The 12,246-nt window shown below is 45.2% G+C and overlaps 1 protein-coding gene across 1 annotated transcript in view; it reads left to right on the forward strand.

Moving 5' to 3' along the window:
- Window positions 1-12,246, forward strand: part of CPS1 (carbamoyl-phosphate synthase 1) — a 90,473-nt gene that overhangs the window by 54,277 nt on the left and 23,950 nt on the right. Inside the window, exons 22-25 of the mRNA XM_032190343.1 lie at window positions 1,708-1,849; window positions 3,691-3,756; window positions 4,321-4,384; window positions 7,305-7,486. Of these exons, the coding sequence (XP_032046234.1) occupies window positions 1,708-1,849; window positions 3,691-3,756; window positions 4,321-4,384; window positions 7,305-7,486 (454 nt within the window). The remainder of the gene's footprint in view (window positions 1-1,707; window positions 1,850-3,690; window positions 3,757-4,320; window positions 4,385-7,304; window positions 7,487-12,246) is intronic.

Consider the following 12,246-nt stretch of genomic DNA (forward strand, 5'->3'; position numbering starts at 1 on the left):
GGGAAGCTCACGCTGCTGGGTTAGGCAGGACCCGTTCCTTCTGACAGCAGCAAAGAGCAGGATCTGTTGGAGTAAGGAGTGATGTGATGGGGGCAGTTGGAGTTCCTACCCAGGAGCTGAACTCCAAAGTTTCTGGTCCCCAGTTCTGCTCTCAGAATTAGCTGGCTTGACACTTCTGTGCCTCCCACCTGCTTTGCCTGGCTTTGCTGAGGGCAGTGGAGCTGCTCCATAAGCCAAAGTGGAAAATCCAATGACTCTTTCATGCTTCAGCTTCCTGACACGTTCCAATAAAGCGGCCTTACCCCTCTCCTCCTGCTCAAATAACATAATGCTGTTTATTTAAAAAGACCATCAAGCAAAGGACATAATTCAAAAGCTCTGATTTAGGAAAATTGCTTGTTTGTTAATCATTTCCTTTTTCCTGATTCAGAGCTTGCTTGCTCATAAAATATTGATTTATTGGGCAGGCAAGGATGCTCTTGGCAATGAAGATGAAAAGCAGAAGTGCTGATAAAAATACATGGGCTTTTTATGTTTTTCCAAAAGCTAAGCTTAGAAAAGGTAGCTTAGAAACAGAGACAGGCAGGAACCACCAGGGGTATAGGTGGAGTCAAAACAAAGTGAAACAAAAAGAGCGTGGGAGGAAAAAGCGTGAGATGGAGGGAATAAAGAGGGGATGGGGAAGGTGGAAAAATCAAAACGGACAAGAAACCATTGAGCTGCAGAGATGTCTGGGGGAAAGCAACGCATGTGAAATAAACAGCAAAAGTTAGGAGTGCTAAAAAGTGGGAGAACAAGAACGTGAAGTGATGAGGGACCCTGAACACAGATATGAAACCAAAAAAAAGTGCCATGGTTGACCCTGCCTATTTCCCTCTCCCCCTTTTCATAATGCAAGAAGTAGCACAGATGACACGGGGGGAAAAAAGCCTGCTTGAGACTGGCAAAATGGAAGAAACTACCTCTGCACGTGAGCAGATGAAGGCCAGTTTTGCTAGGCGTCTCTGAGGTGACTTGGTTTTTCAAAGCAGTGGCCGTATCCGAATGCAGAGCAGCCCAAAGAGCAGAAAGAAAGGCGTGTTTGGGATGAATTGAGGTGCTTTGAGGCAAGTTGTCCCACAGCTCAGCAGGGGCATCTGAGTGGGCTTGTCCCAGAGCTTCAGGAATTGGTGCGAGCGATGGTTAGGGAGCCAGCCCAGTGGGGTGAGGCCTGTATTTTAAAATTTGGATTGGGAGGAGGAAAGTGAGGGAGAGATTCAGTTAAAGTTTAGACATGGAGATGTGGGGATAAGGAATCCAAGAAAGGAGCCGCTGCAAGTCTTCTGCGGAGGCTGTAATGGTAAAAGACCACACAGACATGGAGATGGTGACCTTAGAGTAGCTTGGTGGAGAATGCTGCCGGGGAGATCCCAGGCCCGGTGTGAGCCGCTCTTGTCTCAAAGTGAAAGAAACAGCACCTTTCTTCTCAGCACCACTAGGCTACCTGTGGGCTTTACCTACTAGGTATGTGCATAGGACATCCAGCCCAAGAAAAGATCTTTTGTGTATGAGGAGTGCATGGCTTAGTGGGGTCGGCTTCCTTTTCTTGCCTTCAAGTGCATGCTCCTATAGCAACTGCCCCTCAGTGCAGTACGGGAGACACGAGTACTCGTGTGTCTTTTAAGTGTTGCTGTAAAGCTTCATGTGTTTTTCTTTGTTTCACACCAGTGAAGCCGTTCCAGAAGAGACCCTGAGGAGGGCCAAGCAGCTCGGCTTCTCAGACAAGCAAGTTGGGAAGTGCCTGGGGCTGACGGAACTGCAGTGCCGGCAGCTGAGACTGAGGAAGAACATAGCTCCCTGGGTGAAAAAGGTACCGGGAGAAACCTCGCTCTCTGGGGCGAGGACTTCAAAGGGGGCAAGGAGCAGGAGGCTTGTCTGCCCTTAGACACAGTCAAGGAAAACAAAGTGAAAACCTTGGCTCTGTCGTCATCAATGGGAGTTTTGACATTGACGTTAGAGGAGAACAAATTTCACCCATCTAGCTGTTACCTCTGTACTGCACGCCTCAGCGTAGTGACATCAATCTATCGACTGAACATCCCCAAAGAGAAACAAACTATTTTTCATTTTCTGTGTGGCTGAGGTGGAACCACAGCTACCTGGCTTCAGGAAAAGGCTGAGAAGATGGATACTGGCCCACCATGGGGTGACAATGAAAGATGTAATACGTCTTTTGTCTTGGTAGTAACTTTTTACAGGGTAGCACTTTATTTGAAGCGCCCTATTGTTTATGGGTTCATTTGCTATTCATTGTAATAGTACTGAGTGTAATGAGCTCATCTAGTATTCATGGCAGTGTCACAAATGCTTTGCTAGGTGTTCTGTCGCTGCATTTAAGGTATGGTGGTATTAAACTGCCACCAGCTGGGATTTCGTCCTTAAAGGGCGCGGAAAAACAAACCAAGCTAGTCAATGTTTCTGAAAAAGCCCATCTGTATCCTCAGGCCCAATTCCAGATGCCAAATCTCCTTCTGTTCCCCAGCTGCTGTTTTCCTTCTATGTCCTCACCTGGCCTGCAGGAACGTGCCTGCTCTTGCACTGCGTTCCTTCTTGCACATGGCACTGCGGTGCAGGATTGATTTGTGTGCCAAGGTACCCTTAATAAGGTCATTTGACTTATGCAGCAGTTGTGGCATCAAAGCATATGTTTCTTCCTGAGCCATGAAGTACAAGTTGCAGCATTAGCAGCAGTAATGAGCAGCAGACACTTACACAGCACTAATGACGTAAGGTCACATTCTTCATTATTCACAAGGATTTGCACTGCCAGTGGGGATTCATGAAAGTACTTGACAACTGGAAAGATTTTTAAGTGGTAGCATGTAAAAATTCATGTCAGGGCTGCTTTAACATTGTTCCCTGCTCAGTATGCTGTGTAGAAATGTTTCAGCTGTTCATTCAGGGAACGTGAGCAGTAGGGTGACCTAGATGGACCGGTTACTGTGTATAACATGCAGTGAGGAGTTGACACAAACAGTTTGAGCAGCCTGGTAGGCAAATAATTCTTCTGGACTCTCTGGTGACTAATTACATAGGAGATTGTTGAAAACAACATATAAGGGGTGACTGTAAATCACTCTTGCTTTGTGCACCATTTAATTACCAAAGCAAGAGGGATGTTGTAACATAACTATGGAGTACTTGCTGCTGTCCTCTACACAGGGTGATCTCAGAGTGTTATTGTGTGTATGTTTGTGGTTAGTGTGTGAACAAATGGAGCCAGGTGTGTAATGGGGAGATCCAAGATGGCATAGCTAAAGAAGACAAAAGACCTGGAGGAATGGAGGTCTTTGTAATTAATACTGCCAAACTATCCAGAGAACGAGGAAGGCAGAGACAAGAAGGGATGGCTAGAAAAAACGTCTGGGCTGTGAAGATGTTTTACCAAGCAGGTGCAGCACCAAGTTTGCAGCTTTAGAAAGAGAAGTCAGAGCCTTCTGTTGGCTGAACTGCAAGGCCTGGGGGCAGGGCAGGCATTTGCTGCATTGCCAGCACATCGCAGTTAGGGTCACCTTCTGAGGAAAGGCACAGCAGGAAAAATAGTAAGTCAAAAATATGAAAAGATGGGGGGGGGGGGGGGAAGGGAAACAGTACATAAAAAGACTCTTGCACTGGACAAGTAACAGCCCCTGCTCTCCTTCTGCCCTGCAGATCGATACGCTGGCGGCAGAGTACCCCGCGGTAACTAATTACCTGTACGTCACCTACAGCGGGCAGGTAGGTGTGTTTGGGAACAACGCTCTGTTGCTGTCCAGTTTGATCTCTTCCCACTGTACTGCAGTTTTTCTGGAGATCTTGCAAATGCCTCGTTCTCTGTAGAAATTATTTTGAGTGCTATTACATAGAGTCCCCTTTCAGCAGGCCTGGTGCTGTCTCTTGCCTGGTGATCCAGTGCATTTGCTGTTAGTGCTCCTGTGTTGTTATGACTCTGTCTTGTAAAACCTGTACTGACATCCTCTGGGCACAGGTCAGGCGCTAGGAATGCAGAACTTGTCTCACTCACCTCGTTCTAGCATTTTTTTTTTTATGAAAACTTGTAGCTCCTTGGGCTGCTTGGATAGCCAAGTCAAAGGTGCTGCGTCTCCCTTGGTTTGGGTGCAGCACCACCAGCTCCAGTGCAGTAGCACTTCATTTACACCGCCGTAAATTAGATCAGACATGAGCCCTGAAGGATCAGGCTGTTGGGTACGGGCTGAATGCCAGAAACTGTTTGTTCTGAGAAGCACGGAGTTAGGTGCTGCTGAGTGCAGACCCTAATGACTTTTCTCCCTCCCTCCTCAGGAACACGATGTAAAATTTGATGACTGTGGAGTGATGGTGTTGGGCTGCGGACCGTATCACATAGGTAAATCTTTCTTACAGCTCCTCTGTTTTCCTTGCACCCTCGAGCCTTCTTTGGATATTCCTGTGGTTCATTTGTTCCTCTTCTCATATGGTGACAAAACCCTCTGGAGCACAGTGCACAGGACATCAATTCCTAGCAGAAGGTTTGCTTTTTACACTTGCTTGGAGACTTCATTTCACGCCCTGGAAAAACAGGATACTTTTTATTACTTGAAACGCAGGAGCATGTCACCTGGTTGTGATTTCCACAAAGTTTTAGGGAATTTTTTTAACCTTACTTTTGGCAAATGTTGAGGCATTCAGAATCTGATACCTCATGTGGAAGTTTGCTGCTGCTGCACACATCTTAGATAAGTATTCTGTCAGCTCGTGACTACATTGTTGTACGTTATGCATTTTAATGTTGTAAGTATAGGTGGCTACAATAAAGATTTGGGTAACTTCAGCTACTTTTGAGTAAGCAGTTCTCTGTATGCAGCTTGTTTCAGTCCACTCAGATGATTATGCAGCATAAGAGTTTCCAAATGGCTATGGATATTAGGTAGACAGACCATGCTGAATTCTTTATGTGACTACTTTTTTCTTTTCATGGATCCTTCCAAATAGCTCACTGTCATTGACAAGAAAAAGATTGGCTGTTCCTCAGAAATATTTTTGCTCTGCGTCTCACAAGTAATGGTGATGGGTTTTGAAAGCTGAAACACAAACTGCATCCATTTGTTTTGCTTGGATGGATGGGCCGTGTGGTACGCTCCTGGTGCTGTTGGTAGGATGTGTCTCTTTTAACTCAGTTTCCAGTGTGAATGTTGAGATGAGTGAAATCAGGAGGAACGCTTCAAGATTGCACTTATTTTGTTGTGAGTGCTTCTGCCAGTCAACAGGCTGTGTACGATGGCTGCAAAATGTGAACACACAAAGTGTGGCAGTATTGTTTAATAACTTGATCGAATTTATGCAAATGCATTTTGCGCTGTTCGCCTAAAGCTTGTAACTGTTTAGATCAACCATTCAGATCTGATACTGGTCTTATCTGCTCTGTAGCTGATTAGATCAGGACTTTGAAACAAGATCAGATCAATCTTTAAAAGAGATTGCAACTAAATAAGGCCTGCTAATAGGGGAAGCCACGACTTACACCTCTAAAAGATTTTTTCTAGGTGCTCTAGTCAAGTTGATTCTTTTTCTTTGTTATCCTTTGAAGGCAAGTGAGCAGCATGTTTGGCTTTGCTCTGCACCTTCTGAATTACAGCCATAATTGAGTGGGATCAGCTGAGCTTTGGCTGGGGATTGCTTGCCCCTCGCTTCCTGCCAGGAGGGTACCTCCTGTCCTCTGCAGGGAACAACCTGATCAAGCTTTGTGTCACAGGCAGCCCTGAAAAGCGAACAAATAAGCAATTGCACTGAGCCCCTTGACCAGCAGAATGCTCTGCTAATTGTATGATGTACTCAAACTTAACACGATCGAAACCTGAAAGTGAGTTCAAAACCAGGCCTGCATTGTAGTAATTATCTTCTCCAGAGCAGCGTCTGGTTATGTTACACCAGCCATTACCAGCATTACAAATGATTTGTTGTCTTCACTTTTCCCACTGCTTGGATATGGCCCTTACTTGATGCAGCTGGATTTGACCTCTGCATGTTCAGCTGTATTCCCAGGTAGCATCCAAGGCAGCCTGCTGGGGACTGCAGGTTACCATCTTGACCTGTATTTGAGGTTTCTGATGTATAAGAATGCCTGAATAATTGAGGTGGAATAAAAAAGGTGAACGGTGACTGTTCTGGGAAACATCCTGTTTCAAATTTGATTTCCCCGTCTTTTCTGCAGGGTTTTCGCTGAGGCCCAGGCATGTTTTGAGATTCCTGTTTGACGGTAGCAGGGAAATAAATAGTGTGCTTGTCAGTGAGTGACCTGTGCCAGCCATCTGTTTGTAACTAGGTGTTGTGGAGGCAGCAATTAAGCACAGCTTGAATTTCCAATGCATCTTGTCACACAATTATATATATATATAAAAAAAAATTATATCAGTGGTTAACGATCATGTAATGACTGTGAACACATCACGATGAGGTCAAGGTTTTCTTGTAGACCGTTAGCATAACCATTTAATGATGTTCTTTAGTATGCATCGTTCTCTGTTTATGGTACCTCTCTTGAATGTTTGCGTGCAGAAATTTATGGGATGGTGGCTGTTACCTCATGTCTGGACTCTGGCACTGCCTGAAGCCTGCAGCATTGCCAAAAGTTGTGTAGAGCAGGGAACTTGCAGAGTGCCAGTTGACTCCCTCTTTCTCCCTTTCCTTTAGAGGCAGGCACAGTGCTTACTCAGAGCTCAGGACAGTTAGGATGTGCCTGCCACAACGATGCCACAGCTGCTGAGGCATTTAAACCAAGGTAAAAGGATCGCAGAGTGGCTCCAAAAGTTCATCCATCAATTTGCCCTACCTAGAGTCAGTGTGTGGGAAAGTCAAAGCTTGTCACTTCTCTGCTTGGTTAAGCACACTCTGCTTTTCTGAGAGGCAAAAACCACTTCAGTCTTCCGTTTCTCAAACAGCAGCTATACAAATACTTCGTGTTTCCTGAAGTAAACAGCACTGCCTCGTAATGCGCGCTCATTTTGGTCACCTCTAGGTTCTGCCTAGAGTCCTTCTCAAAGTGTGTCGGCTGAGAGGCAGCAAGAGCTGGAGGAGCTGAGCCAGCTTACCTGATGCTCTTGGAGAACCATGTTTGGGGCTGATTACTCTCCATGGGAGGACAATTGGGTTGCTTGCTCTGAGCTGACAGGAAGCACTGTTGGCTTTTTTTTCCTCTTTTTTTTTTTTTTTTTTTTTTTTTTTTTTATTCAGCGTGAATGCTGAGAACGTCTGTTTGTTTTCTTCTGTGCATCCGTCCTTTCCTTGCCCACTTCTCTGTCTCCTGGCAGGCAGCAGCGTGGAGTTTGACTGGTGTGCTGTCTCCAGCATCCGCACGCTGCGTCAGCTTGGCAACAAGACCGTGGTGGTGAATTGCAACCCGGAGACGGTGAGCACGGATTTTGATGAGTGTGACAGACTGTACTTCGAGGAGCTGTCGTTGGAAAGGATCCTGGACATCTACCAATATGAGGTAAAGAAAAGCAGAAGCAGCAACAAAAAGCCACAAAGTGGCCCAAACTTCTCAAAATTCATGTCACCAGCTCGCTTTGGCGGAACAGCTGTGGGCGAGGAGGGGAGAGCACGCTAGCTAAAGCTGTTTGGGTTGGATCCCAGTGTTGCATTTTACACATCGTTGATGTTCCTAGCAGACTGCTCAATAATGAATGCCAAATAAATATTAAATTATTTTGCAAGATGCCATATTGTGCAATATTTACAAGCAGATTTAATTTGCTGCACAGTCATTTATCGCACAAATTGTTCTGCCCTTGCAGTGCTGAGCTTTAGCACTTAAACATATCCTTGACTTTAAGCACAAGTGCTCCCCCTGAAGCAAACAGAACAGCACTTCTGCGTGCTCAGGAGCTTGCAGTCTTGGGCCTTACAGTACGGTGGCAGTGTGGTGAACATTGTCCACGTGCAGGCAGGCCAGAAGGACATTTGATTTGCCATCAAACTGGAAGATGGGCTGGCTCCTGAGCCAGACATCGCCCTTGCCTGCTGGGAGTTTTCAGGTGCTCAGAGCTGCCAATACTAAGAAGCAAAGAGGGGTCCCAAGGAGATTTGATAATGGGAGGTTCCACTACAGAAACTGAAGTTATCAGAGGTGCTTACAGGAACTGTAATCTTCCTTGAAATTCAGTGTGAGTTGTAACTTGCTGAAGTGACTTCGAGGAGCCCAAGTTATATTAAACTTGTGATTTTTCTTGTCTCTTTCCCAGCACAAGCCAATTTGAGCTCAGCCCTTTTGTGACTGGGAGGTAGTTCTCAAAAACGTTTTATAACCTGGCTATGTTTTGATCATTCCCAAATATAGGACGAAGCAAAAGCCCATCGCAAGTCCAGTCCCTAGGCCCTGTTCTTAAGCCATTTGCAAAATACTTTAGGGGCACCATTTTTAGATTGCATCTTCATACTTTCTTTTTTTCCATGTTGTTTTACCTCTTCTTTAAATTTTCATAAAGACAGATGCAGTTACTGCAGTGTCGACTTAGGGAGGGTTAAAAGACTCTGGTGGCTCACTGGAGTCTGAAAGGCTAATTTTTGAATGCTTTAGGAGTATCCCCAAGGCCCAGCTCTATAAACATTGAACTCTTGTTTATTTAACCAAAACTGAACTTCTGAACTTGGGGTGTGGAGCAAATTGGTGTGACAGTTTGTCAGAGAAATAACACTGATGAAACACAGCATCTAATTACTGCAGGATCAAAAGAGAAGGTAGGCATAGGTGATGAGGAGCAACTACTCATTTAAACACACAGTGCTGGCAATTAGCAAGTCAGGTAAGAAAAATATGTGAAAAGAATAATGCATGGGTATTGAAGCTTGCAGCATCCTGCTAGTTGCAGCGGGGTTTGGTGAGTTGGAATTCGCATTTCTCAGTCTGTAGGCTGACCTGGCTTGTGCTGGGATGTGCTGTGGATCTCAAGGTCTAATAGCAGCACCCTGTGCTACCTGGAACTGAAGGGGTTTGCTCTGAAGACATGAAACACATTAGGCTCTGAGCCTAAACATCCAAAGTTAGGCTGTGCTGTCTAGTAAATCCCATGAAGAAGAGTAAGTACTTAACTGTTTTAGAGCACTTCTTAAGTAGTGGCCACCGGGAATGGCATCGTTATGCCTAATTTGCAAGTGAGGAAACTGAATCTCTGAGGAGGGGAGAGACTGCGCAGTCTGCCAAAGGATGTGGGCAGACCTGGGGACAGACTCCAGACCTCCAGCAAAGTACTAAAATACACTATTTGCTGTGTCATTTTTTAAACATGAGTGAGCCAATTGCTAATGCACTGTAAACAGAGTATTTCCTCAGGCAAGTGCAACTGGAAGTTGGTCCCTAAGGAAACAACCAAGTTCAAAACTTAGGATTTGATTCTGAAATCCCTCAGAGATCCTGCAAATAACCTCCTCGTTATCCCAGTTTAGTATGGAACACAGGAATAATGCCAGGATTTCAGTCCAGGCTTTTAAGCTTTGCTGCTAATTAGCTTCCTCTAGTTTTTCAGTGTGCAATGAGTAGTGTCAGTGGGGCAAATACTCTAAAAGCCCCGGAGCATTGCTGCACCCTAGGTAAAACCACCAGCAAACAAAGGACAGCCCTCATCCCCCAATAGGGGTGATGCATCAACACTAAACGTTCTTAGGATTAACATCAAACTTTGGGCAACGACTTTGTGTTCTAATTAGACAAATTAGGCTATGTCAAGAGGTGGGTTGACTAACGAGATGATGGGGACCCCAACCTGCCTGCCAAGTACTGCTCGTGGCTTGGCACGGCGCTGTCCCAGGGACGTCCTCAGCTGCCCCTTCTCTTTCTGTCCCTTGTGTCCCCACCTCTCCTTCTCTAGTTGACATCCACAGCTGCTCAGGCACCAGAGACTGGGCTCTGCAGATGGAGCTGTGCTTGGAGGGAAGTTTAATTTACTGGGAAGGTGCAAAGTTAGGTGGTAGTCTGTGAGGACGACAATTAAAAAAAAAAAAGAAAAGAAAAAAATCCCTTCCCTCAGATTTATTGTTTTTTTGTTTCCAGAGAAGATGTTCCCTTTTTATTTTAATATCTCTCTGCTTGAGGGCCTCTTCTGATTCTTTTTCAGTTTCTAGGATCATTCTGAAACAATTCATAAAACTAAAGGAGGCTCTTAGGTACAATTTTAATGGTCTAATTTGTTTTCAAACTCAGGGAAAAAGAAAACCCAACTCTATTACTAATGACATAAAAGCAAGGTAGTAATAAAAAGAGTGATTTTTATAATAAAGGGGAAAATAATTCTCCCCAGACTTCTTTCACTAGATTATGTACAGTGTATATTTTAAGGCTTTCTGTTGGCAAGGATGTTATTCATTTTCTTTATAATTAAAATATGGCTGATGACAAAGTGATATGCGGCCGAGTCCGTTTTCAGTCTGCCCACGTTCCTCAGCAGTGCAGACCTGTTCCCTGCCTGGGCAACGGGCTGCTCCTTGGGCAAAGGCATTCTTTGGGAAAGAAAAGCAGAATTTTAAAGGAAAAAATACACAGCAGCTGGGTCTCGATTTATGGTTCTTTTTGAGTGAAAATGAGCATGTGATTCTTTGCTATCTGCTCGAGAAGCCATCTCCTCTGTCTCTTCGGAGACCCTGATGCCATCCCAGCTTGGACGTGGGCAGCGTTTTGATTTTCGGGGCTCAGTGGCTGGAATTGGTTTAAAGGAAGAAATAAGCAGCAGCTGAAGAGAGGCTGTTAGCTGGGACATTTGTGGCTGAAATACGTTTGGGATACGTTGTGGTGAGGGTCGACCTTGGCATCAAAGCTGGGTTGGGACGTTATCAAACTGGACTCGTTCCAAGCTGTGAGAAGGGGTTTGCTTATTCACGGTCTGGTTCTCCTCCATCTGGGATGCTGACGAGTCCAGGGGCTGGAGATAAATTCTGTATTTTGGATGGCTCTGGAAACTTGAGGGGGTTTTAGACCCAGAAATGAACGGATTTTTCTTCAGAGCTGGAGAAGGAGAGCTCTGATGCCATGGGATAGCCCCAAGTGGGCACCAAACAGCTTCTGTCCCTGCCCCACCCTCTGCTAACAGAGTTTTTCCCTCCCAGGACTAAGCTCCTTCAGATGGCTGCCCTTGGCTGGCAGCTGTACGTCATCCCAGAAACGAATGCATGGAGAGTAGGAAAAAACATCAGCTCCATCACTGTGGATTATTAGCATGCGAGGCAAATGAGTAATCTTGTAGACCTTGGGATAATAAGTGCTGTTTAAATGCCAGGCTTTTTTAGTGGATCCTTATTATGGTAGGAAATTATCCACATTAAAGTTAAGCAGGGTTTGTTCTAGCATTTATCATCTGTTTCTTTCTGAGTCACTTCTAGTCCATCCTGCTCGCGGCTCACGGATCTCCCACTCTAAATCCCTTTCAATCCCTCATTAAGAAGTTCCTCTTCCAGGAAGGCCAGCGGGGTTAGCCTTCTTCAGGAAAAACACACTTGTTAATTAAAAGAACATTGATACTCTAAAGGATAGAGCCAAACCGTGTATCACTGCGCTCTGGATGTTGATTTATGCTTCTCATTTGCTGGAGGTGGGTGAAACTGTGTAAAACACGTTTGGTTCAAAGGAGCCCATCGCTACAGCTGTACTGCAGGCCGGATCCTCCTTTGGGCAAAGTTTCACCAGCTTTAATTTGGAATTAAAGCGCCCGTTATTTAATTACCCCGAATTATTAAATGATCTAAATGTAATTCACATCCTTATAATTGTTGCAGCTTCTCCAAAGCCTGTTATTTTTACTGCTGAAAATTTCCCCGCCAAACTCTGCTGTACTGGAAAGCCTTCAGGGGTTTATGTAAGGAAAAAAGAGGAAAAAAAAAAGCCATACAGCACCTGAAGGAGGCTGTACGTTTATGAGGAAGCTCAGCTGTCTCCTTGTTATTTGACGTTTATTATTTCCTTGCTTAAAACGTTGTGGTTACCCAGCCACAAACACAAAACGTGCCTTTGAGGCTGGAGGATGCTGTGTCACCTGTCCTAACTCATCTGCTTCGGGAATTTAAGTGCTCGCAAACAAGCTGCAAACAACGAGCATGTGGGAGAGTTCGGCTGAAATATTTGTTGCTGTCGAGTGTGCTACAAGAAATGAAGAGCTAGGCACAAATAATGAAGACAAATTAAAATAAAGAGCTGAATGTATCCTGACTCACCACCACGGGCTGCCTGCTGGGTTGGGCTCTGGGGAGCTCGGCTCTGCTCTGTGC

This window comes from Aythya fuligula, chromosome 6, assembly GCF_009819795.1.
Source record: "Aythya fuligula isolate bAytFul2 chromosome 6, bAytFul2.pri, whole genome shotgun sequence".
Lineage (NCBI taxonomy): Eukaryota > Metazoa > Chordata > Aves > Anseriformes > Anatidae > Aythya > Aythya fuligula.